The 25,834-nt window shown below is 37.1% G+C and overlaps 1 protein-coding gene across 1 annotated transcript in view; it reads left to right on the top strand.

Annotated features, from left to right (window-relative positions):
- grm5b (glutamate receptor, metabotropic 5b) overlaps positions 1–25,386 on the top strand; it is a 164,455-nt gene extending 139,069 nt beyond the window's left edge. Inside the window, exons 9-18 of the mRNA XM_062067265.1 lie at positions 1,279–1,403; positions 1,471–1,639; positions 4,806–4,932; positions 12,300–12,417; positions 12,507–12,693; positions 14,144–14,302; positions 14,525–14,650; positions 15,366–15,548; positions 17,836–18,002; positions 23,518–25,386. Coding sequence (XP_061923249.1) covers positions 1,279–1,403; positions 1,471–1,639; positions 4,806–4,932; positions 12,300–12,417; positions 12,507–12,693; positions 14,144–14,302; positions 14,525–14,650; positions 15,366–15,548; positions 17,836–18,002; positions 23,518–24,541 — 2,385 coding nt within the window. The 3' untranslated portion in view covers positions 24,542–25,386. The remainder of the gene's footprint in view (positions 1–1,278; positions 1,404–1,470; positions 1,640–4,805; positions 4,933–12,299; positions 12,418–12,506; positions 12,694–14,143; positions 14,303–14,524; positions 14,651–15,365; positions 15,549–17,835; positions 18,003–23,517) is intronic.
- Positions 25,387–25,834: the final 448 nt, after the last annotated feature.

The following is a 25,834-nucleotide window of genomic DNA, read 5'->3' as shown; positions in this document are numbered from 1 at the left end:
TATATATATATATATATATATATATATATATATATATATATATATATATATATATATATATATATATATATATATATATATATATATATATATATATATATATATTAGGGCTGCAACAACTAATCGATTAAATCGATTAAAATCGATTATAAAAATAGTTGCCGATTAATTTAGTCATCGATTCGTTGGATCTATGCTATGCGCATGCGCAGAGGCTTTAAAAAAAATAAATAAAAAAAAATTTTTTTTTTTTTTTGAAATTTAAAATCAATCTTTATTTATGAACTGCAACATTTACAAACAGCTGAGAAACAATAATCAAAATAAGTATGGTGCCCTGTTTTTTTTTCAATAAAATACTGGAAAGGATATAAATGTAGTTTGTCTCTTTTATCCGATTATTAATCGATTAATCGATTATCAAATTAATCGTTAGTTGCAGCCCTAATATATATATACACACATATATGTGTGTGTATATGTATATATATACAGTATATATATATATATATATATATATATATATATATATATATATATATATATATATATATATATATATATATATATATATATATATATATATATGTGTGTGTGTGTATGTATATACATATACACTACCGTTCAAAAGTTTGGGGTCACATTAAAATTTCCTTATTTTTCAATGAAGATAACTTTAAACTAGTCTTAACTTTAAAGAAATACACTCTATACATTGCTAATGTGGTAAATGACTATTCTAGCTGCAAATGTCTGGTCTTTGGTGCAATATCTACATAGGTGTATAGAGGCCCATTTCCAGCAACTATCACTCCGGTGTTCTAATGGTACAATGTGTTTGCTCATTGGCTCAGAAGGCTAATTGATGATTAGAAAACCCTTGTGCAATCATGTTCACACATCTGAAAACACTTTAGCTCGTTACAGCAGCTACAAAACTGACCTTCCTTTGAGCAGATTGAGTTTCTGGAGCATCACATTTGTGGGGTCAATTAAACGCTCAAAATGGCCAGAAAAAGAGAACTTTCGTCTGAAACTCGACAGTCTATTCTTGTTCTTAGAAATGAAGGCTCAAACACAAAATTTTGAACTACTTTTGAACGGTAGTGTATACATATTTATGTATGTATGCATATATACATATATATATACAGTATATGCATATATGTATATAAATATATATATAGTTTTTGGTCATTTGTCCTGCAAGAGTCTTTGTGAACAAACTAAGTGTTGTGCTGCTGTAAAGTGGCACTAACAAGGAATGATGCAATGAAGGGCCTGTGTGACGCCATGAGGCCCATCGATGGCGCTACGCTGCTGGACTTTCTCATGAAAACTAACTTCACCGGAGTGTCCGGGGAAGGAATCCTCTTTGACGAGAACGGAGACTCGCCCGGCAGGTAAGACCCGAGGCCAGGTCAGACAGTGAAGGCAAGGCCAGGTCCACACCTGCTCTTTGTGGCCCAGGTATGAAATCATGAACTTCAAGAAGATGGGCAAGGACTACTACGACTACATCAACGTGGGCAGCTGGGACAACAGAGGCTTGAGGATCGACGACGACGAGATCTGGTCCAGCAAGGACACGGTCATCAAGTCCGTGTGCAGTGAGCCCTGCGACAAGGGTCAGATCAAGGTCAGCTTTTTTACAAACACGTCAACTAGATTTGTGTTCTGCTGCTCCAATGGATAGACTGACTTTGATTAATCGACAAACAAGCAGAAATAATCGCTGACTCCATAACCAGCATTGCGAGGACATGCTAGCGTCCACATTAAAACTGTCCATGCTCACCAGTTTTTTCTCTCAAAATCAAACAACCAATCCTCCAATTCAGACGTTCTTAGTGTGTGTTGAACACAAACACTTTGTCACTCCCTCTAGCATACTTTTTATTTACCTTCTTTCTTTATTATCCAACATCTGCTTTTAGGCTACAGAGGCTTTTTTTTACTGTCGGCTTCATTAAGAGAGGAGCCTTTTTTTCTCCCTCATTGAACGATTAATTGATTCATCGCTTGATCGTCCAATTGACCGATTAATCGTTACATTGACCGATTAATCGTTCCATTGATCAATTAATCGTTCCATTTATCGATTAGTCGTTCCATTGATCGATTAATCCTTCAATAATGTCGGTCAAATGAATATCCCCTAAAACATCAATTATCAGCCTCATTGGCAATTAATAATCGATATCAGCCCAGAAAAAACAAATCAGCCTTTTTTTTTTGTCTTTTTAAAAAAATATATAATATAAGCAATATATAGTTATGATCTCAGGGCAAAAGTACAATTTCAACACATTTATGGGACGAAAACAATTTATTTGAAAATGTATTATTGAAAATGTATTATTTTAGCAATTGATTAATCAATTAATCCTTCGATTAATCGATTAATTGTTCGATTAATCTGTGAATGTGTCAGCTTCATTAAAGAGCGAAGCCTTTTCCCCCTCCGCCATTAAGCGGCACTGATCGATTAATCGTTCCATTAATTGATTAATCCTTCGATAATGTCATTGTTCAATTTAATCGATCAGATCGATCAAATTAATATCCACTAAAATATCAGTTATCGCCTCATTGGCAAATAATAATCGATATCAGCCCAGGAAAAACAAATCAGTCGATCTCTACCTTTTAGCCTATATATATATTTCAATAATATAAGCAATATATAGTTATGATCTCATGGCAAAAGTGCAATTTCAATGTATTTATGGGAGGAAAACAATTTATTTGAAAATGTATTATTTTAGCAATTGATTAATAGTTCGATTAATCAATTAATCATTCGATTAATCGTTCGATTAATCTGTTAAATGTGTCAGCTTAATTAAAGAGTGGAGCCTTTTTTTTCCTTCCGTCATTAAGCGGTACGAATCGATTAATCGTTCAATTAATTGATTGATCGCCTAATCGTTCCATTGACTGATTAATCGTTCCATTGATCGATTAATCGTTACATTGATCGATTAATCCTTCAATAATGTCATTGTTCGATTTAATCGATCAGATCGATCAAATTAATATCCACTAAAATATCTGTTATCGGCCTCATTGGCAACTAATAATCAATATCGGCCCAGAAAAAACAAATCAGTCGATCTCTGCCTTTTAGCCTATTTTTTAAACATTTTTTATAATATAAGCAATACATAGTTATGATCTCACGGCAAAATTGCAAATTCAATGTATTTATTGGAGGAAAACCTTTCATTTGAAAATGTATTATTGAAAATGTATTATTTTTAGCAATTGATTAATTCTTCGATTAATCAATTTATCATTCGATCAATCGATTAATCGTTCGATTAATCTTTTAAATGTGTCGGCTTCATCAAAGAGCGGAGCCTTTTCCCCTCTCCGTCATTAAGCGGCACTGATCGAGTAATCGATTGATCGCTTGATTGATCGATTAATCGTTCAATTATCGATTAATCGTTCCATTGATCAATTAATCCTTTTATAATGTCATTGTTCCATTTAATCGATCAGATCGATCCAATTAATATCCACTAAAATATCAGTTATCGGACTCATTGGCAACTAATAATTTATATCGACCCAGAAAAAACAAATCAGTCGATCTCCACCTTTTAGCCTTTTTTTATTTTATTTTTTATAATATAAGCAATACATAGTTATGATCTCACGGCAAAAGTGAAATTTCAATGCATTTATTGGAGGAAAAACTTTCATTTGAAAATGTAATATTGAAAATGTATTATTTTAGCAATTGATTAATTCTTCGATTAATCAATTTATCCTTTGATTAATCTGTGAAACGTGTCGGCTTCATTAAAGAGCAGAGTCTTTTCACCCCTCCGTCATTAAGTGGCACAGATCAATTGATCGCTTGATTGATCGATTAATCATTCATTTGATCGATTAATCATTCCATTGATCAATTAATCCTTCGATAATGTCATTGTTCCATTCAATCGATCAGATCGATCCAATTAATATCCACTAAAATATCAGTTATCTGCCTCATTGGCAACTAATAATCGATATCAGCCCAGGAAAAACAAATCAGTCGATCTCTACCTTTTAGCCTATATATATATTTCAATAATATAAGCAATATATAGTTATGATCTCATGGCAAAAGTGCAATCTCAATGCATTTATGGGAGGAAAACCTTTCATTTGAAAATGTATTATTTTAGCAATTGATTAATTCTTAGATTAATCAATTTATCCTTCGATTAATCGATTAATCATTCGATTAATCTTCTAAATGTGTCGGCTTCATTAAAGAGCGGAGCATTTTTCCCTCTCCACCATTAAGAGGCACTGATCGATTTATCGATTGATCGATTAATCGTTATATGATCGATTAATCGTTCCATTGATCAATTAATCCTTCGATAATGTCATTGTTCCATTTAATCGATCAGATCGATCCAATTAATATCCACTAAAATATCAATTTATCGGACTCATTGGCAACTAATAATCGATATCGACCCAGAAAAAACAAATCAGTCGATCTTTACCTTTTAGCCTTTTTTTTATTTGTAATAACATAAGCAATTATGTGAGGGGGAAAAAAATGATGTATTATTTTAGCAATTGATTAATCGTTCGATTAATCTGTGAAACGTGTCGGCTTCATTAAATAGAGGAGCCTTTTTTCCCTCCGCTATTAAGCAGGACTAATCAATTAATCGAAAGTAATGGACAGCTGCAGGCCCGCTCATGACAAGAACTCCCCGTCCTCACCGGTGCGCAGCGATGGAATGTGAGTTCCGAGCGCGCGTCACGCTCACCTTGTTTTGTGTCTTCTGCAGGTGATCCGTAAAGGTGAGGTGAGCTGCTGCTGGACTTGCACGCCCTGCAAGGAGAACGAGTTTGTGTTTGACGAGTACACCTGCCGAGCCTGTGAGCTGGGCTCCTGGCCCACCGACGACCTCACAGGTCAGTTGGGGTGTTGCACACCACGACCTCACGGGTCAGTTGGGGTGTTGCACGTCACCACCGTGGTTGAAAGGAACGATCCCGGATTCAATTAGCATCACTTAATTGGCTCTCGCTGCAGTTCTTTTTCATTTGCTGGCGACATGTTGTGATTATTGGTGCCGGAGAGCAGCTTTTAGAAATGTATTTCTCCTCCTTTGCATGGGAGAGCAGCCATGTTGCTTGTTATTCATTCAGCAGCTCATTATGCCAGCTGCTTGCCAGCCACTCATTAAAAGATGAAAAGAATCCCGCTCCATGACGGAGACAAAAGGCTCCTCTCTTTAATGAAGCCGACATCTTTCGCACATTTAAAGAGTCTCTGCCTGCTCCCCCGCTGGGTTGCCAGATGTGCCGCCACTCTTACTTTGCTGCATGTGAGCCTCAAAGGGCTTTCTTTGACTAAGACTTTGCACCAAACAACGATTTTCGTCGTCGAATAGTCGACCCATCAATGAATTCGTTACGAAGCGTACAAATTCAGGGGTGTCCAAAGTGCTGCCTGATTTAAAATAATTTTAAAAAAGACATATAAAAGTGGAATAAAACAGCAAAAAGGTGAAATGTGACGAAACAAGTTGCAATGTTGACTCTGATGACACAAAACTGACATGGCTCAAAAATAATAATGAATCAAAAACGATGTTGTTATGAATTATTGACCTGTTTAGGTCTCCAAACACTTCACATCAAATATTACACTTTGAAATGTTTTTTTGGGGGGAAATATTGAATATTTTGAGTGTTGGCCATGACAAAAATAAGTTACTTTTTACAAAGAGCATAAAACAAACAACAAAATGGAGGGATACAGCTTAAGTTGATATAGAGTGTGAAAGTTTAAAAAAAAAAAAGTATGATCACTTATTTTTGACACTTTTATGTGTGGGTCCCTTATGCATACCTGAGAGTTTTAGTGGGATTTTTTTTTTTTTTTAACAGTCATTGCTCAAAAAATAATAATGAATCAAAATCAATATTATGAATTATTGACATTTAATGCTCCAAAGATTTCACATCTAATGTTACACTTTAATATGTTTTGGGGGGAAATATTGAATATTTTCAGTGTTGGCCATAACAAAAAAAAGTTACTTTTGACAAAAAGAGCATAAAACAAACACACAAAAACATAGAAAAATAACTACTTATAATGGAGGGATACAGCTGAAATTGATCTAGAGATTAAATCACTAGATCAATTTGTATGTACATACAAAATGTATGTAGTGTTGAACGTTTAAAAAAAATATGGCTCATTTTAACACTTTTTTTTTATGTTTTTTTTTTTTTTTTAACACTTTTATGAGTGAGTCCCTTATGTATACCTGAGAATTTTAGTGGGATTTTTATTTTTTTAAACTGTCATAATAATAATGAATCAAAATCAATGTAATGAATTATTGACTTATTTAATGCTCCAAATATTTCACATCAAATATTACTTTGAAATATTTTTTGGGGGAAATATTGCATATTTTGAGTGTTTGCCATAACAAAATAAGTTCATTTCGGCAAAAAGAGCATTAAAACAAACACACAAAAACATAGAAAAATATTAAATCCTTATAATGGAGGGATACAGCTGAAGTTGATCTAGAGTGTGAAAGTTTTTTAAAAAAGTATGACGTATTTTAACACTTGTTTTTATTATGTTTTTTTTTTTTTAACACTTTTATGAGTGAGTCCCTTATGGATACAAGAGAATTTTTGTGGGATTTTTTTTTTTTAAACTGTCATAATAATAATGAATCAAAATCCATGTAATGAATTATTGACTTATTTAATGCTCCAAATATTTCACATCAAATATTACACTTTGACATATTTTTGGGGGAAAATATTGCATATTTTGAGTGTTTGCCATAACAAAAAGAAGTTGCTTTTTACAAAGAGCATAAAACAAACACACACAAAAACATAGAAAAATAATAACTACTTATAATGGAGGGATACAGCTGAAGTTGATCTAGAGATTTAAGTGTTGAAAGTTTTAAAAAATATGGCTTATTTTAACACTTTTTTAAAATGTTTTTTGTTTTTTTAACACTTTTAGATACCGGATAATTTTTGTGGGATTTTTTTTATTTTTTAAACTGTCATTGCTCAACAAATAATAATGAATCAAAATCAATGTTATGAATTATCGACCTATTTAATGCTCTAAATATTTCACATCAAATATTACACTTTGACATATTTTTGGGGGAAAATATTGCATATTTTGAGTGTTTGCCATAACAAAAAAAGTTCATTTTGGCAAAAAGAGCATTAAAACAAACACCCAAAAACATAGAAAAATAATAACTACTTATAATGGAGGGATACAGCTGAAGTTGATCTAGAGATTTAAGTGTTGAAAGTTTAAAACAAATACGGCTAATTTTAACACTTTTTTAAAATGTTTAAAAAAAATTTTTTTTTTAACACTTTTATGAGTGAGTCCCTTATGGACACCTGAGAATTTTAGTGGGCTTTTTTTTTTTTAACTGTCATAATAATAATAAATCAAAATCAATGTTATGAATTAATGACCTATTTAATGCTCCAAATATTTCACATCAAATATTACACTTTGAAATATTTTTTGGGGGGAAATATTGCATATTTTGAGTGTTGGCCATAACAAAAAGAAGTTACTTTTGACAAAAAGAGCATTAAAACAAACACACACAAAAACATAGAAAAATAATAACTACTTATAATGGAGGGATACAGCTGAAGTTGATCTAGAGATTTAAGTGTTGAAAGTTTAAAAAAAATATGGCTTATGGCTTTTTTTTAAAATGTTTTTTGTTTTTTTAACACTTTTATGGATACCGGATAATTTTTGTGGGATTTTTTTTATTTTTTAAACTGTCATTGCTCAACAAATAATAATGAATCAAAATCCATGTTATTAATTATTGACCTATTTAATCCTCCAAATACTTCACATCAAATATTACACGTAGAAATATTTTTTGGGGAAATATTGCATATTTTGAGTGTTGGCCATAAAAAAAAGAAGTTCATTTTCGCAAAAAAAAGCATAAAACAAACACCAAAAAAAAGATTGAAAAATAATAAATACCGGTATTTATAATCGATGGATGCAGCTGAAGTTGATCTGGAGATTTAAGTGTTGAAAGTAAAAAAACGTATTTATTATTTTATTCATGTATTTATTTTTGAATTAATTTTTTAAAGACTTTTATGAGTGGGTCACTTATGCATACCTGAGAGTTTTAGTGGGGGGTTTATTGTTTTGTTTTTAAAAACTGTCATTGCTCAAAAAATAATAATGAATCAAAATCAATGTTGTTATGAATTATTGACCTATTTAATACTCCAAATACTTCACATCAAATATTACACTATGAAATATTTTGGGGGGAAATAGTTCATATTTTGAGTGTTTGCCTAGCAAAAATAAGTTAATATTGACAAAAATAGCATAAAACAAACACATTAAAAAAAACCTATTCAAAAATAATAAATACTTATAATGGAGGGATACAGCTGAAGGTGATCTAGAGATTTAAGCCGTGAAAGTTTTAAAAAGTATGACTTATTTTAACACTTTTTATTTATTTATTTAAAAAAAAAATTTTTTTAAAGACTTCTTTTGAATACCTGAGAGATTTTTGTGGGATTTTTTTCCCTTTAAACTGTCAATGCTCAAAAAATAATAATGAATCAAAATCAATGTTATTATGAATTATTGACCTATTTAATGCTCCAAACACTTCACATCAAATATTACACTTTAAAAAAAATTTTTGGGGAAATATTTCATATTTTGAGTGTTTGCCATAATAACAAAAACAAAAATCCTTTTGACAAAAAAAACATAAAACAAACACACACAAAAAACATTGAAAACTAATTAATACTAATAATTGACGGATACAGCTGAAGTTGATCTAGAGATTTCAAAATCAATGTAATGACTCATTGATCAACAGTATTTAAGGCTCCAATAACTCCACATCAAATATTACGTTTTGAATATTTTTTGGGGGAAAATGTGGCATATTTTGTGTGTTTTCCATTAAAACAGGGTTTCCTTTAACAAAAGGGTCATAAAACATAATACAACTTTAAATGGACAGATCTAAAGTTGATTTAAAAAATAATAAATGACTTATTTTTTTTACATTTATTATGACTGAGACCTTTGCGGGTCCCTGGGACTTGACACTTGAGGGTAAGCCTGAATCTGAATATTGTATTGCTTTTGAAAAGCACAAATGTCACAATGGCCCCGCATGTTGGGCCACATGGAGGAGAGAGAAAGAAGGTGGAAGATGGCAGCGACGGCCGTTAAGTCCACGTGAAAAGCCTCAACACAAACAGGCAATTTCCGAGACAATAGAGGAGAAAATCAGGGAGATTGAGTTGGAAAAGTTGGAATAATGGAGGCAGGAGTGCAAGAGAAGGTAATCCTGAGAGTACAAGCAGCAGCCAGGACTAAACTAATACATACAATAAAAAAACAAGCAGCAGCCAGGACAAAAACAATTTAAATTATAAAAATAAACAAGCAGCAGCCAGAACAAAAAAAACAAGAAGCAGCCAGGACAAAAAAATAAACAAGCAGCAGCCAGGACAAAAAAAACAAAAAAACAAGCAGCAGCCAGAACAAAAAACCCCACAAAAAAAGCAAGCAGCAGTCAGGACAAAAAAAACACAAAAAAAAAAACAAGCAGCAGCCAGGACAAAACAAATTTAATTAAAAAAACCAAGCAGCAGCCAGGACAAAAACAAAACAAACAAACAAAACAAGCAGAAGCCAGGACAAAAAAATAAAAATTAACAAGCAGCAGCCAGGACAAAAAAAACAAACAAAAAAAACAAGCAGCTGTCAGGACCAAAAAAAAACAAAAACAAAAACAAGCAGCAGCCAGGACAAAACAAATTTAATTTAAAAAAACAAGCAGCAGCCAGGACAAAAAAAAATCAAATTAAAAAAAAAACAAGCAGTAGTGAAGACCAAAAAAAACAAAAAAAACAAGCAGCAGCCAGGAAAGAAACATTAAAAAAAAAAGGACAAAATAAAAATTAAAGAACAAAAACTAGACAAAAAAATAAAAAAAAAATAAAAACGAGCAGCAGCCAGGACAAAAAATTAAATTAAATTAAAAACGAGCAACAGCCAGGACAAAAAAACTAAAAAATAAATAAAAACAAGCAGCAGCTAGGACAAAAATTTAAAAACCAAGCAGCAGCCAGGACAACAACAACAAAAAAACAAGCAGCAGCCAGATAAAAAAAAAACAAAAAAAACAAGCAGCAGCCAGGACAAAATTAAAACAAAACAAAAATAAAAAATAAACAAGCAGCAGCCAGGACAAAAAAAAACAAAAAAACAAGCAGCAGCCAGAACAAAAAAAAACCAAGCAGCAGCCAGAACAAAAAAAAACACACAAAAAAAGCAAGCAGCAGTCAGGACAAAAAAAACAAAAAAACAAGCAGCAGCCAGAACAAAAAAAACCAAGCAACAGTCAGGACAAAAACAAACAAACAAACAAAAACAAGCAGCAGTCAGGACAAAAAAAATCCAACAAAAAACAAGCAGCAGCCAGGACAAAACAAATTTAATAAAAAAAACAAGCAGCAGCCAGGACAAAAAAATTAAAATAAACAAGCAGCAGCCAGGACAAAAAAAAAAAAAAAAAAAAAAAAAAAGCAGCAGTCAGGACAAAAACAAACAAACAAAAAAGACAAGCAGCAGTCAGGACCAAACAAAAACAAAAACAAGCAGCAGCCAGGACAAAACAAATTTAATTTAAAAAAAACAAGCAGCAGCCAGGACAAAAAAAAAAAAAAAAAGCAGCAGTGAAGACCAAAAAAAACAAAAAAACAAGCAGCAGCCAGGACAGAAACATTAAAAAAAAAAAAAAAGGACAAAATAAAAAATAAAGAACAAAAACTAGACAAAAAAATAAATAAAAAATAAAAACGAGCAGCAGCCAGGACAAAAAATTAAATTCAATTGAAAAAGAGCAACAGACAGGACAAAAAAATTAAAAATAAATAAAAACAAGCAGCAGCTAGGACACAAATGTAAAAACCAAGCAGCAGCCAGGACAACAACAAAAAAAAAAACAAGCAGCAGCCAGATAAAAAAAAAACAAAAAACAAGCAGCAGCCAGGACAAAACAACAACAAAAAAACAAGCAGCAGCCAAGACAAAAAAATAAAAAATAAAAAAACCAAGCAGCAGCCAGGACAGAAAATAAACAAAATCAAAAAACAAGCAGCAGCCAGGACAAAAAAATACAAATAAAAAAACAAACAAGCAGCGTTGAAACGAGCAGAAAAAGAGAGCATTAGTCTTCTCTGCTGCGTCAAGTTCCAGTTGAAGTTGGATGTATTGAAGCAGGACTCTCAAAAAGTTACAATATTGAAGCGCAGTTCATCACATTTTGTCTTAATTAACTTGTAATTAATCACCATTAATCGCAGATAGATATACGTTTTTTTTATTTTATTTTAAATAAGTCAACCTTCAAAGGTTTTTATATGGTCAACATGAGAATGCACATTAGGCCTTTTTGTCATATCTTAACACACACACACACACACACACACACACACACACACACACACACACACACACACACACACACACACACACACACACACACACACACACACACACACATGCTTACAGTGGGTCTGGCTGATTTGCCTCATTCTTGTGAGAACCCTGCGTGTGACTGAAGCAATTAAGAAGTCAGTTAATTCGTCCAAGACCAACTGCAGTGTGCTCACCACACCAGCAGGTGGCACCGTATCATCGCTTTCTCTTTCGGACTTATCCGGTCTTCACTTCGCGGGAACGCCGTTCTCCGCGCATGCTTCAAGTGAGGGATGAGGCAAAAACCAAAAAAACAAACCTACTTTTGAATGAAAATAAGCCCACACCAGTTGTCAGGTTCAAACACCGAACTATCCATTAAACAAGACAGGAAGGAAGGAATCAAACAGAGACAGGATTCAATTTAGCTCACGAGGAGAGCGTGTCGACCTGCACCCTCGCACAGTATCGCCCCACGCTCTGAGGAGGGCGCTCCACGCCTCCTCCGTTATTTGGGCATTTCCTTATTACATCGCTGCAGCTGCTTCTAAGGGGAGGGGGTCATAAACAGCTGCTGCACTGGGTCATAAACAGTTCAATGAAAAGGTGCTTGGAGCGGCGTCAGGATTGTCTTCCAACCTGAACTCACAGCAGACAAGTTGTGTGAGAACTTATATACAATTACTCCGTCACCGGTCTTGATTAATCACCATGCATCATTTCATGTTTTATTAACGAAACTAATGTCGTTGTGCAACTCCAGGATGTGACCCCATCCCAGTGGAGTACCTGCGGTGGGGAGACCCCGAACCCATCGGCGCCGTGGTCTTCGCCTGCCTGGGACTGATGGCCACCTTCTTTGTCACCGCCGTTTTCATCAGGTCTCGTACTCGTCCTCTCCCCGGCACACACAGGAAGTCCCTTGTTTGTCTGGCATCTGATGTCGCGTACCCCCCCCCCCGGTCTTCAGGTTCCGAGACACCCCCGTGGTGAAGTCCTCCAGCAGAGAACTGTGCTACATAATACTGGCCGGCATCTGCTTGGGCTACCTGTGCACCTTCAGCCTCATCGCCAAACCCCACGTGGTCCATTGCTACCTCCAACGTCTGGGCATCGGTCTGTCGCCCGCCATGAGCTACTCTGCGCTGGTCACCAAGGTGAGGGCTAAGGAACCTAGAAAAAAGGTAGAAATGGTTTGTGTTGAAGTGCTGAAACTGAACCGAAATGCTATTTTTAATGTAGAAACACAACAGAAGTTGTACTGATATCTAGTGAAGATGTCAGCTGCTTCTAAGGGGAGGGGGTCATAAACAGCTGCTGCACTGGGTCATAAACACAGTTCCAACAAAAAGGTGCTTGGAGCGGTGTCGGGTTTGCCTCTTCTCTGCTCGTAGATTTCGGGTCCTTCCTGTGGCAGTCCAAAAGATCAAAGAAACCGACACCTCTAAACATACTTCTAAGATGGCACCAAGTATATCCATGATAATGAAATTAAAAAGTACGGAATTTGTTAAAATGCTAGCGTGCTAATATTAGCATGTTAAAATTAGCATGCAAACATTAGCATGCTGATAGGGAACCAGCTAGCATACATTAAAGATGGCGCCAAGTAAAAAAAAAAAGTTTGTTAAATTAGGTCAAATGCTAGCGTAAATTGTTAGCATGCTAACATAAGCATGGTAACAGGGGACCAGCTAGCATACTTCTACGATGGCACCAAGTAAATCGAGGATGATGAAGTTGAAAAGTACGGAATTTGTTAAAATGCTAGTGTGCTAATATTAGCATGTTAAAATTAGCATGCTAATGTTTGCATGCTAATCGGGCACCAGCTAGCCTACATATAAGATGGCACCAAGTAAATCCATGATAATGAAGTTAAAACGTTCGGAATTTGTTAAAATGCGAGCATGCTAACATTAGCATGTTAAAATTAGCAGGCAAACATTAGCATGCTAATAGGGAACCAGCTAGCATACTTCTAAGATGGCACCAAGTAAATCCATGATAATGAAGTTAAAAAGTTCGGAATTTGTTAAAATGCTAGCATGCTAACATTAGCATGTTAAAATTAGCAGGCAAACATTAGCATGCTAATAGGGAACCAGCTAGCATACTTCTAAGATGGCACCAAGTAAATCCATGATAATGAAGTTAAAAAGTTCGGAATTTGTTAAAATGCGAGCATGCTAACATTAGCATATTAAAATTAGCAGGCAAACATTAGCATGCTAATAGGGAACAAGCTAGCCTACATATAAAATGGCACCAAGTAAATCCATGATAATGAAATGAAAAAGTACGGAATTTGTTATAATGCTAGCATGCTAACATTAGCATGTTAAAATTAGCATGCTAACATTAGCATGCTAATAGGGAACCAGCTAGCATTCATATAAGATGGCGCCAAGTAAAAAAGAATTGGTTGTTAAATTAGGTCAGATGCTAGCGTAAATGCTAACATTAGCATGGTAACAGGGGACCAGCTAAGATGGCGCCGAATAAATCCATGATAATGAAATTAAAAAGTACGGAATTTGTTATAATGCTAGCATGCTAACATTAGCTTGTTAAAATCAGCATGCTAATGTTGACTTGTGTCCTTAGACCAACCGCATCGCACGCATCCTGGCAGGCAGCAAGAAGAAGATCTGCACCAAGAAGCCTCGCTTCATGTCCGCGTGCGCCCAGCTGCTCATCGCCTTCCTGCTCATCCTGCTGCAGCTGGCCATCATTGTGGCCCTCTTCCTCATGGAGCCCCCGCAGGTACTTCCTGGGAGCCCAAAATGACAATCGGTAACATTCTGATGTTAGCATGCTAGCTTTTGAAAGAAAAGAAACGGCAGATCAACTGGTCTAAAAGGGGGCGGGGGGTCTATATAAAGGTTAGAGTATACATCTTAAGAAGGTTCGTGAAGGACCCCGGATGTTTCCCGTGGTCTACAAGAGGACCACAGTGCATTCACTTCCTGTCCGATGCTTCCACAGGTGATCCACGACTACCCCAGCATCCAGCAGGTCAACCTCATATGCAACACCAACAACTTGGGTGTGGTGGCCCCCCTGGGGTACAACGGTCTGCTCATCCTCAGCTGCACCTTCTATGCCTTCAAGGTAGCGACCACACCTTCATGTTGCAATCTGCAGGACCTCAGTCGTATTATTATCGACGTATTTCCTTAATAATAACTGTTGCGTCTGTTACTACATTATATATATATATACTTGCAGTGTGTATATTGTACATATTACATATTGTTATGAAGGTGTCTGTTACTACATTATATATATATATATATATATATATATATATATATATATATATATATATATATATATATATATATATATATATATATATATATATATATATATATGTATATGTGTGTGTACTTTTCAGCACAAAAAAAGGAAACCCAAAAATGAAGGAAGGAGTCCTATCTAGGTCTATTTGGAAGTACGCTGTGTATAAAGTGTTTTTTTTCAAGTGCGAGAACTCACGCAGACCGATAAAATAATAATTGAATTGCTGCTGGCTGATCAAGCAAGACCAGCAACTGGAATGTGATTTCCCCCAACGCAAATTAAAGTCCATGCTTGATTATTTGTGGCCTGTAGCCATCCATTTTCTCCACACTGTGAAAAATGGCAGAGTAGAAAGAGAAATAGGACGCAATAAAGCCCAAACAACAACCGGGCGCCGCAGGCTCTGCTCATACCTGACAGCATCAAAGCATCATGATGTTTTCCGTGCACTACCTTGCATGCACTTATTTAAATGTGCTCCATTCATGCAAAATCAACCCGACATTGACTTGCTCTCTTCCAGACCCGCAACGTTCCCGCTAATTTCAACGAGGCCAAGTACATCGCCTTCACCATGTACACCACCTGTATCATCTGGCTGGCCTTCGTCCCCATCTACTTCGGCTCCAACTACAAGATCATCACCATGTGCTTCAGCGTCAGCCTCAGCGCCACCGTGGCGCTTTGCTGCATGTTCGTGCCCAAGGTAAGTCCACGTGTTTCAAAACCTCACACCTTTTCTGCCCAACACGCTCTTCCTCCCAGGGAATCTAAGTTGCTGGTCAATCCTAAGTTCTTTCGATGACATATATGCTGAGTAAAAAGGACCATCAAGACAGAATTGGAATATTTTCAAGTTTTACTAAAGCTTTAGGAGATCAGTTTAACCAATACATTCATATCGGCTACTCTAGTTGATCTGGCCTTTCAACGGAAAAGGCAACTCCTTTGCACACAAAGAAAACCCCCCTTGCACTACTGATAAGGAACCAGTCGGGGAGGTCTTCACATTCCAACGTAAGACACAAAACACACCTCTGAACACAAGAGAAACTAGTAGAATATAAAAAGGGAAAGTACTAGCTACTCTAAACATGGCTATGTAAAAAGAAAGAACTCTTAAACATATATGCATCCTCCACAACCCAGAGGTCCCTTTGGTGCCCTCACAAACGATCAGATCTCACAAAAATCCTTAACTTAAGCAACCGTATCGCGCCAGTAATAAACCTCTAAGGAAGTAAAATGCACGTCGGCAGAGGAGTGAAGGGAAAGCAGGGAGAGCAGGAGTGAAAAGTAGCTCTTTATTGTCAGACAAGTACGACAAAATTTAATTTTCAGCACAAACTCGTTCAATAGCGGTGCTGCTAGGATACTGACGGGAGTGCGGAAATACGACCACATCACACCGGTTCTCAAATCCCTCCACTGGCTTCCTGTTCCACTCAGGATTGAATACAAAGTCTCCCTACTAACCCACCAGTGCCCCCCCTCTACCTCAAAGAACTGCTCACCCCCAAATCCTCCACACTACACCTCCGCTCCGGACGGGCTAACCTCCTCCAACCTCCAAGGACAAAGCTCCGAACCATGGGAGACCGTGGGCTTTCTGCTCCGCCGCTCCCAGTCTGTGGAACGCTCTCCCTGACCACCTGAGGGCGCCACAGACTGTGGATGCTTTTAAAAAAGGCTTAAAAATAAAGATGTCCGATAATATCGGCAGTCCAATATTATCGACCGATAAATGCTTTAAAATGTGATATCGGAAATTATCGGTCCAGTCTGTGGGACGCTCTCCCTTACCACCTGAGGGCAACACAGACTGTGGATGCTTTTAAATAAAAGCTTAAAAATAGAGATGTACGATAATATCGGACTGACGATATTATCGGCCTATAAATGCTTTAAAATGTGATATCGGAAATTATCGGTCCAGTCTGTGGGACGCTCTCCCTGACCACCTGAGGGCACCACAGACTGTGGATGCTTTTAAAAAAAGGCTTAACAATAGAGATGTCCAATAATATCGGACTGCCGATGTTATCGGCCGATAAATGCTTTAAAATGTGATATCGGAAATTATCGGTCCAGTCTGTGGGACGCTCTCCCTGACCACCTGAGGGTGCCACAAACTGTGGATGCTTTTAAAAAAGGCTTAAAAATAGAGATGTCCGATAATATCGGACTGCCGATATAATCGGCCGATAAATGCTTTAAAATGTGATATCGGAAATTATCGGTATCGGTTTCAAAAAGTAAAATGTATGACTTTTTAAAACGCCGCTGTACGGAGTGGTACACGGACGTATGGAGAAGTACAGAGCGCCAATAATTCTTAAAGGCACTGCCTTTGCGTGCCGGCCCAATCACATAATATCCACGGCTTTTCACACGCACAAGTGAATGCAAGGCATACTTGGTCAACAGCCATACAGGTCACGCTGAGGGTGGCCTTATATTGTTTTTATTTAAGGACTAAATTGCAATAATAAACATAGGTTTGATGTACTGTAATATGTTTTTTTATTTCATGTCCTGTAATATGTTGTCAATATTCAGTGTTTTATCCTTCATAGTTAATATTGTAAACCCCACATTATTATTATTATTTTTTTTTTTGGTTTGTTTTTATTTAAGGACTTAATTGCAATAATAAACATAGGTTTCATGTACTGTAATATTTTTTTTATTTCATGTCCTGTAATATGTTGTCAATATTCAGTGTTTTATCCTTCATAGTTAATATTGTAAACCCCACATTATTATTTTTTTTGTTTTTTTGTTTTTATTTAAGGATTAAATTGCAATAATAAACATAGGTTTCATGTACTGTAATATTTTTTTGTTGAAATAAAGCCAATAATGCCATTTTTGTGGTCCCCTTTATTTAGAGAAGTATCAAAAAGTATGGAAATACATTTTAGTACCGCTACCAAAATGTAGTATTTTTGTGTTCTGGCGATTATTGAATATATTCTCCTCTCCTCTCACAGGTGTACATCATTCTGGCCAAGCCGGAGCGTAACGTGCGCAGTGCCTTCACCACCAGCACGGTGGTCCGCATGCACGTGGGAGATGGGAAGTCCTCCTCGGCCGCCAGCCGCTCCTCAAGTCTGGTCAACCTGTGGAAGCGGCGAGGCTCCACCGCCGAGACTCTCAGGTACGTGTGTGTGTGTGTGTGTGTGTGTGTGTGTGTGTGTGTGTGTGTGTGTGTGTGTGTGTGTGTGTGTGTGTGTGTGTGTGTGTGGTGTGTGTTGGCGTTGACCCGCACGTGACGCGCAGACAATCTGCTAATGGGGACGCAGCGGGGCGCGGACGGGAATGAACAAATGAAGGAGAAGGAGGGCTGATGGGGAAATATGAAGGAGAAGGTATGGTCATGACGGCCGACGGAGACTTAATAGGTTTTGCAGCCGTCCGAAGGTCGTCCTCTTGTCATCTATGACAGCGAGCAAAGCGTCAACACACAAAGGCAGTGACGGTGACGGACTGTCTCAAACTGGAAAGGCGAGAAGCAGAAAAAAAAAGCAGTCTCAATTGTGAGGATGTTACATCATCTCAGGAGGATTACCTTTCTATTATTCATCCATTCAGTGTGTGAGGCCTGTCTTGTGTCCACACACACATACATATTATTCATCCATTCACTGTGTGAGGCCCGTCTTGTGTCCACACACACATACATATTATTCATCCATTCACTGTGTGAGGCCCGTCTTGTGTCCACACACACATACATATTATTCATCCATTCACTGTGTGACGCCTGTCTTGTCCACACACACATACATATTATTCATCCATTCACTGTGTGAGGCCTGTCTTGTGTCCACACACACATACATATTATTCATCCATTCACTGTGTGAGGCCTGTCTTGTGTCCACACACACATACATATTATTCATCCATTCACTGTGTGAGGCCTGTCTTGTGTCCACACACACATGCAGTGGTGGTCAAAAGTGTACGTACACATTGTTATGGTTACACAGAGAGAGATGACACCAGGGTGATAGTGATGTTCAAGGATTTATTATATATAGTAAATATATATATATATATATATATATATATATATATACTGTATATATACACAAAAACAATACTACTAAACCAGACCTGGGCAAGTTAAGGCCCGGGGGCCACATGCGGCCCGTTAAGCTTTTCAATCTGGCCCGCAGGACATTACCCCCAGTTATTTTTTCCGCAATATTTAACATAAATGTTACCCTTCGCGTTCATATTTCGCTGTTTGTTGCATTTTTGTTGCGTTTCGCTTGATTGTAAATAGGGATGTCCGATAATGGCTTTTTGCCGATATGCCGATATTGTCCAACTCTTTAATTACCGATAACGATATCAACCGATACCGATATCAACCGATATATACAGTCGTGGAATTAACACATTATTATGCCTAATTTGGACAACCAGGTATGGTGAAGATAAGGTACTTTTTTTTAAAAAAATTATAAAATAAAATAAGATAAATAAATTAAAAACATTTTCCTGAATAAAAATGAAAGTAAAACAATATAAAAACAGTTACATAGAAACTAGTAATGAATGAAAATTAGTAAAATTAACTGTTAAAGGTTAGTACTATTAGTGGAGCAGCAGCACGCACAATCATGTGTGCTTACGGACTGTATCCCTTGCAGACTGTATTGATATATATTGATATATAATGTAGGAAGCAGAATATTAATAACAGAAAGAAACAACCCTTTTGTGTGAATGAGTGTAAATTGGGGAGGGAGGTTTTTTGGGTTGGTGCACTAATTGTAAGTGTATCTTGTGTTTTTTATGTGGATTCAATAAAAAAAAAAACCCCAAAAAACAAAAAACAACAACAACAAAAACGATACTGATAATAAAAAAAACGATACCGATAATTTCCGATATTACATTTTAACGCATTTATCGGCCGATTATATCGGCAGTCCGATATTATCGGACATCTCTATTTTTAAGCCTTTTTTAAAAGCATCCACAGTCTGTGGCGCCCTCAAGTGGTCAGGGAGAGCATCCCACAGACTGGACCGATAATTTGCGATATCACATTTTAAAGCATTTATCGGCCGATAACATCGATAATATCGGTCTGCCGATATTATCGGACATCTCTAATTGTAAAATATGTGGATGGAGAGGGGGTGTGACGTTCATATGTTGTCAATATTCAGTGTTTTATCCTTCATAGTTAATATTGTAAACCCTACGTTATTTTTTTATTTTTTTTTTATTTTAAACAACATAAAAAAAGACACAAGATACACTTACCATTAGTGCATCAACCCAAGAAAACCCTCCCTCCCCCATTCACACTCATCCACACAAAAGGGGCTGTCTCTTTCTGTTATTAAAAACTTCTGGTTCCTACAATATAGAACAATACAGTCTGCAAGGGGTACAGTCTTTAGAGCACACATGATAGTGTGTGCTGCTGGTCCACTAATATTTTTATTAATTACTATTTTTTATGTAATTGTTTTTATATTGCTTTACTTTCTTTTCTATCCAAGAAAAAGTTTTTTGTTTTTTTTTACTTTTTTTAACTTTTTTTTTCATTTATTTATTTTATTTTATTCCACATAAAAAAAATAAAATAAAATAAAATAAAAAAATTTAAAAAAGTTATTAAAAAAATAAATAAATAAATAAACAAAACAAAACAAACAAAGGACCTTATCTTCACCAGACCGGGTTGTCAATGAAATTGGATTGTTCAAAAGGGTTCTTAAAACCAGGTCCAGTTCAGATTACGTCCAGATCAGGCTCAGCAACACACACCTTCACCCATGTACACTGAAAACCAGGGAACACAACAGGTTGCATACAATCCACAAACAAAAATACATTTTCAAACGAAGCACGCATGTACAGTCCAGATCACATCCATGTCGAACTCAGCAACACACACCTTCATTTATGTACACTTAAAATAGGGAACACAACAACAGATTGCATATCATATATAAACAAAATTACATTTTCAAAATAATTTTTTGAGGACTTCCCATCTTTTTTTTATGTTTTTTGGCATCCTTATCGTTTTCAACCATACAATTTTCTAAAGTTAAAAAATACTGAATAAATGTTTTAAAGAAAGAAATACTAAGTGAATATCTGATTTTGGCATTAAAAATAAACCTTTTACCGAGTACTACCACATTCTTTATTTTCATGTACATTCTGGGTGTCTCATTCAGTAAAAAATTTAAAAAATTCCATTCCGTTTTTTAAGGCGGTCTGTCATAACGTCTTTAGCATTCAATCAGACATTATTGTGAGGTTTTGTATTAGTCTTCCTAAAAATCAGATATATTTTTTTTCATCTTTAAGATGGAAAGTGTAGCTGCCATTATGATGTGTAGTGATGTTTTCAAATGACCGTAAGTATTGAACTATACTAAGTATTTCAATGCTTGGAATCTGCGCTTTTGCATGATATGTTGTCAATATTCAGTGTTTTATCCTTCACAGTTAATATTGTAAATCCCACATTCTTTATTTTCATGTACATTCTGGGTGTCTCATTCAGAAAAAAAGGGAAAATACTAGGGATGTCCGATAATGGCTTTTTGCCGATATCCGATATGCCGATATTGTCCAACTCTTTAATTACCGATACCGATATCTACCGATATCAACCGATATATGCAGTCGTGGAATTAAGACATTATTACGCCTAATTTGGACAACCAGGTATGGTGAAGATAAGGTACTTTTTTAAAAAATGAATCAAATAAAATAAGATAAATAAATTCAAAACATTTTCTTGAATAAAAAAGAAAGTAAAACAATATAAAAACAGTTACATAGAAACTAGTAATGAATGAAAATTTGTAAAATTAACTGTTAAAGGTTAGTATTGTTAGTGGAGCAGCAGCACGCAAAATCCAATCTGCACTTTGTTAGAATATATAACAAATTGGAAGAAGCTATATTTCTAACAAAGACAAATCATTATTTCTTCTAGATTTTCCAAAACAAACATTTTAAAATAAATTCAAAAGACTTTGAAATAAGATTTAAATTTGATTCTACAGATTTTCTAGATTTGCCAGAATAATTTTTTTGAATTTTAATCATAATAAGTTTGAAGAAACATTTCACAAATATTCTTCGTCGACAAAACAGAAGCTAAAATGAAGAATTAAATTAAAATTTTTTATTTATTATTCTTTACAATAAAAAATAAAACATTTACTTGAACATTGATTTAAATTGTCAGGAAAGAAGAGGAAGGAATTTAAAAGGTAAAAAGGTATATGTGTTTAAAAATCCTAAAATCATTTTTAAGGTTGTATTTTTTCTCTAAAATTGTCTTTCTGAAAGTTATAAGAAGCAAAGTAAAAAAATTCATGAATTTATTTAAACAAGTGAAGACCAAGTCTTTAAAATATTTTCTTGGATTTTCAAATTCTATTTGAGTTTTGTCTCTCTTAGAATTAAAAATGTCGAGCAAAGCGAGACCAGCTTGCTAGTAAATAAATACCATTTAAAAAATAGAGGCAGCTCACTGGTAAGTGCTGCTATTTGAGCTATTTTTAGAACAGGCCGGCGGGCTACTCATCTGGTCCTTACGGGCTACCTGGTGCCCGTGGGCACCACGTTGGTGACCCCTGGTATATATAATAATAAGTAAGTAAATAAGTGGTATTTCAGTTTGGGCACATAATACGATTATGCCCCTTAGTTTGACATTCGCATGTGGATTGGATCACTTCTCGTAGGAAAGAGCCCCTAATTGGTACTTCCAAATGCAAAAGTGATAACCATATACTTGAGAAAAGACTACCTGTCTAGCTCAACGCCAACATTGAAGTAGTTGTTTTCCAGACACTTACACACAAACATCTCCTTTTATGGACAGAGAAAGAAGGAATATAAAACTGATGGTTTGGCCTCTCCCGGTGAGGAGTCCTTCATTTTTTTGACCTAGGCTCCTCCGGGTACTGCAGACCCGTTTAATGACGCTGGCTTGTAACAAAGCAACTTTTTGTTCAGCAAAGTCTCGTTTGATCCCGCCGCACTAACCTTGTTGTCCTCCTGCCCCGGGAGGGGGCGACAAGACCAGAAATGCACTTTGTCAGGTTCAAACACTGATGACATTAAACAAGACAAGAGGCAAAGAATTAGACGGAGACAGAATTCAATTTGGACTCAATTGAGGAGACACGCCTGGACACACTGTACTCTTGTACAGTATCTCAGCGCGCTCTGCCAAAAGATTGCACTCCTCCTTCTTTATTTGACTTTCTCCGACCACCTGAGCACCGCTTCCACTTTCAGAGGGAAGTGGGTCGTAAACAGCGTTGCCTTTGGTTACAGAATAGTTCAAAGAGAGTTTGTAAAATACTTCAAAAAGAGTTCGCCTGGAAATTGGGCAGATCCTGTCTTCTCTCCGCTCTGAAGTCCTCGGGTTAGAACAATATCTCTCTGTTGATTACCATACATGAAAGAACACAGGAAAACCTTCATCTTGCTTACCCCCCCCCCCCCTTACACAGTGGAGTTTTACGAGCCTTACTCTTGGTAGACCTCAAAGACAGCCCTATTCTAACACACTTCACCATCATTTACGGTTTAGCTGCTGACAAAAGATGAAACCGAGGTCCGGAATGTTCCGTGTTCAGGTCTGCCGCTGACTCTGGTCTGTTTTCCAGCTCCAACGGCAAGTCGGTGTCGTGGGCGCAGACGGAGCGCAACCCTTCCCAGGGGAACCACCTGTGGCAGCGTCTGTCCTTCCACATCAAGAAGAAGGAGAACAACCAGACCGCCGTCATCAAGCCCTTCTCCAAGACCTCCGGGGAGCGCTACTGCGGGGGGGCCGGCCTGCCGCCGCACATGCCCCTCCCCTCCCTGCCATCCATCTCCTCCCTGACCTCGCACGGCGACGGCGGCGGCGGCGGCGACAAGAGCCTCTACGAGCTCTCCGAGGCCGAGGAGAGGTGCTCCCTCACCTATTGCCCGCAGACCCCCTCGCCCATCAGCACGGTCAGCCAGAGGCTGGGCGCCGGCCTGGAGGAGGAGCCTCAGACGGCCAAGTACGCCGGCAGCGTGTGCAGCCAGAGCAGCGGCAGCAGCCGTAGCGGCGGCGAGGGTCGCCTGGTGGTCCTGGAAGGTCTGCCGGTGGCGTGCCAGGGCAACTTGATGGATCAGATCAGCTGCGTGGTGAACCGCTTCACCGCCAACATCAGCGAGCTCAACACCATGATGCTGCTGTCCTCGCCGGCGCACAAACATTCGCCGTCCCCGCCGCACCCCACCGACCCCTACCTGCTCCCGCGGGAGCTCCACACGCCTCCGTCCCTCGCCACCTACGCCGACATCCAGCCCCACGCCCTCGGCGAGTCCAGTCTGGGGCGCCGGGGCGGTTGCCCCGTTCACCCTTACCCTCTCCCGCCTCCTCACCCGCAGTCCTCGCCTTCTCCCTCCCCCATGCGAGGAGGCCCGCTCACCCGCCTCATGGACTCCCCGCTGAGGCGGGCAGAGTTGGAGGAGGAGCTCATCGCTTTAACCCCGCCCTCGCCCTTCCGGGACTCCCTGGCATCCAGCAGTAGCTCGGCCGTGTCCGACTTAGATCTGATCCTGCCCCCGGTCCCCTCCCATCCGCCGCCGTCGCCGCCCTCGCCCCGGTACTGTAGACTCGGCCTTAGAAACTACAGCCAGAGTTCCTCGTCACTGTGAAGGGGGAGGAGCCTGTCGTGGAAAGGATCCGCCTTCACCCCCGCCAGGCGTGGACGCTTTGTGTTGACCTGCCGGAGGGAAAATGGTGGCTTTGAGCAAACATGGCTGTCAGCTAATTAGACTTAGCAAATGGTGCACTTGTGAGTATACGCGCTAGGTGTTCGCCTTCATGGAGGTCTTCGGAAAGAGCGCTCAAATTGGTTTTTTGCCTCATCCCCCTACTTAAAGCCTGTCCGAAGAAGGCGCTACCGACCCGACAAGTCGGAAAGAGAGAGAGATGATACAGTATTAACTGCCCCCGCTGGTGGTTTGAGCACACTGCAGCTACGCCTGGATAACACTGGTCGTGCGCAGGATTCTCACAGGAATGAGGCAACAATAGGGAAAAGACTGAAAGGGCACACGTACGAGTCGTTGGATCCGCAGCTCTCAAGGAGTGAAAGTGTAAATATGGAAGTTATGACTAGGGTTGGTCATCCGTTGAATTTGAACGATTCCGATTCCTCGTTTTTTTCGATTCCGGTTCCGAGCGAGTACGGTTCCTAAATAGGCAGTTTCGTCATGGAAGTTTAAATGAGGACATTAATTAGAGTTATTTTTGGATGAAATGTCCCCCTTCAAAAATAATACACAAATAATAGAAATATATTTGTTATTTACAGTAACTGCAAACATGGCCGTGAACGTTAACGCAGAATTGTCCGGTTGATTAAAAAAAAAAAAAAACTCAAACTAAAATTATAATTATTATTCTCTCATTTATATACTTTTTTTCTTGAGTGTTTTGGTGTTATTGCAATATTGTTTGCTTTAAAAACCTCATGAAAAAACATATTTTGTTGTTTATGTGTCAGATTTTCTGATGCTGGTGTTTAATATTAGCAAGAGCGTAAACATTAAATGTGTCAACCTTTAGTCACCCAACCATTCAATCCAATTCAATATATATATATATATATATATATATATATATATATATATATATATATATATATATATATATATATATATATATATATATATATATATATATATATATATATACATATATATATATATATATATATATATATATATTTATTTTTTTTAATTTATTTATTTATTTATTTTTTTTAAAATTATTATTACTATTTGTTTTTATAAAAAAAAAAAAGATTATATTTTTTTTTGGAAAAAATTATTCTTAGAAATTACAAAAAATATATCCATATATATCCATATAAACATATACACATACAAGTGTGTGTGTGTGTGTGTATGTATATATATATATATATATATATATATATATAT

The sequence above is a fragment of the Entelurus aequoreus genome, linkage group LG13, assembly GCF_033978785.1.
Source record: "Entelurus aequoreus isolate RoL-2023_Sb linkage group LG13, RoL_Eaeq_v1.1, whole genome shotgun sequence".
NCBI lineage: Eukaryota > Metazoa > Chordata > Actinopteri > Syngnathiformes > Syngnathidae > Entelurus > Entelurus aequoreus.
Note: the sequence above shows the minus strand (reverse complement) of the source record. Positions and strands in the feature narration are given on the sequence as shown.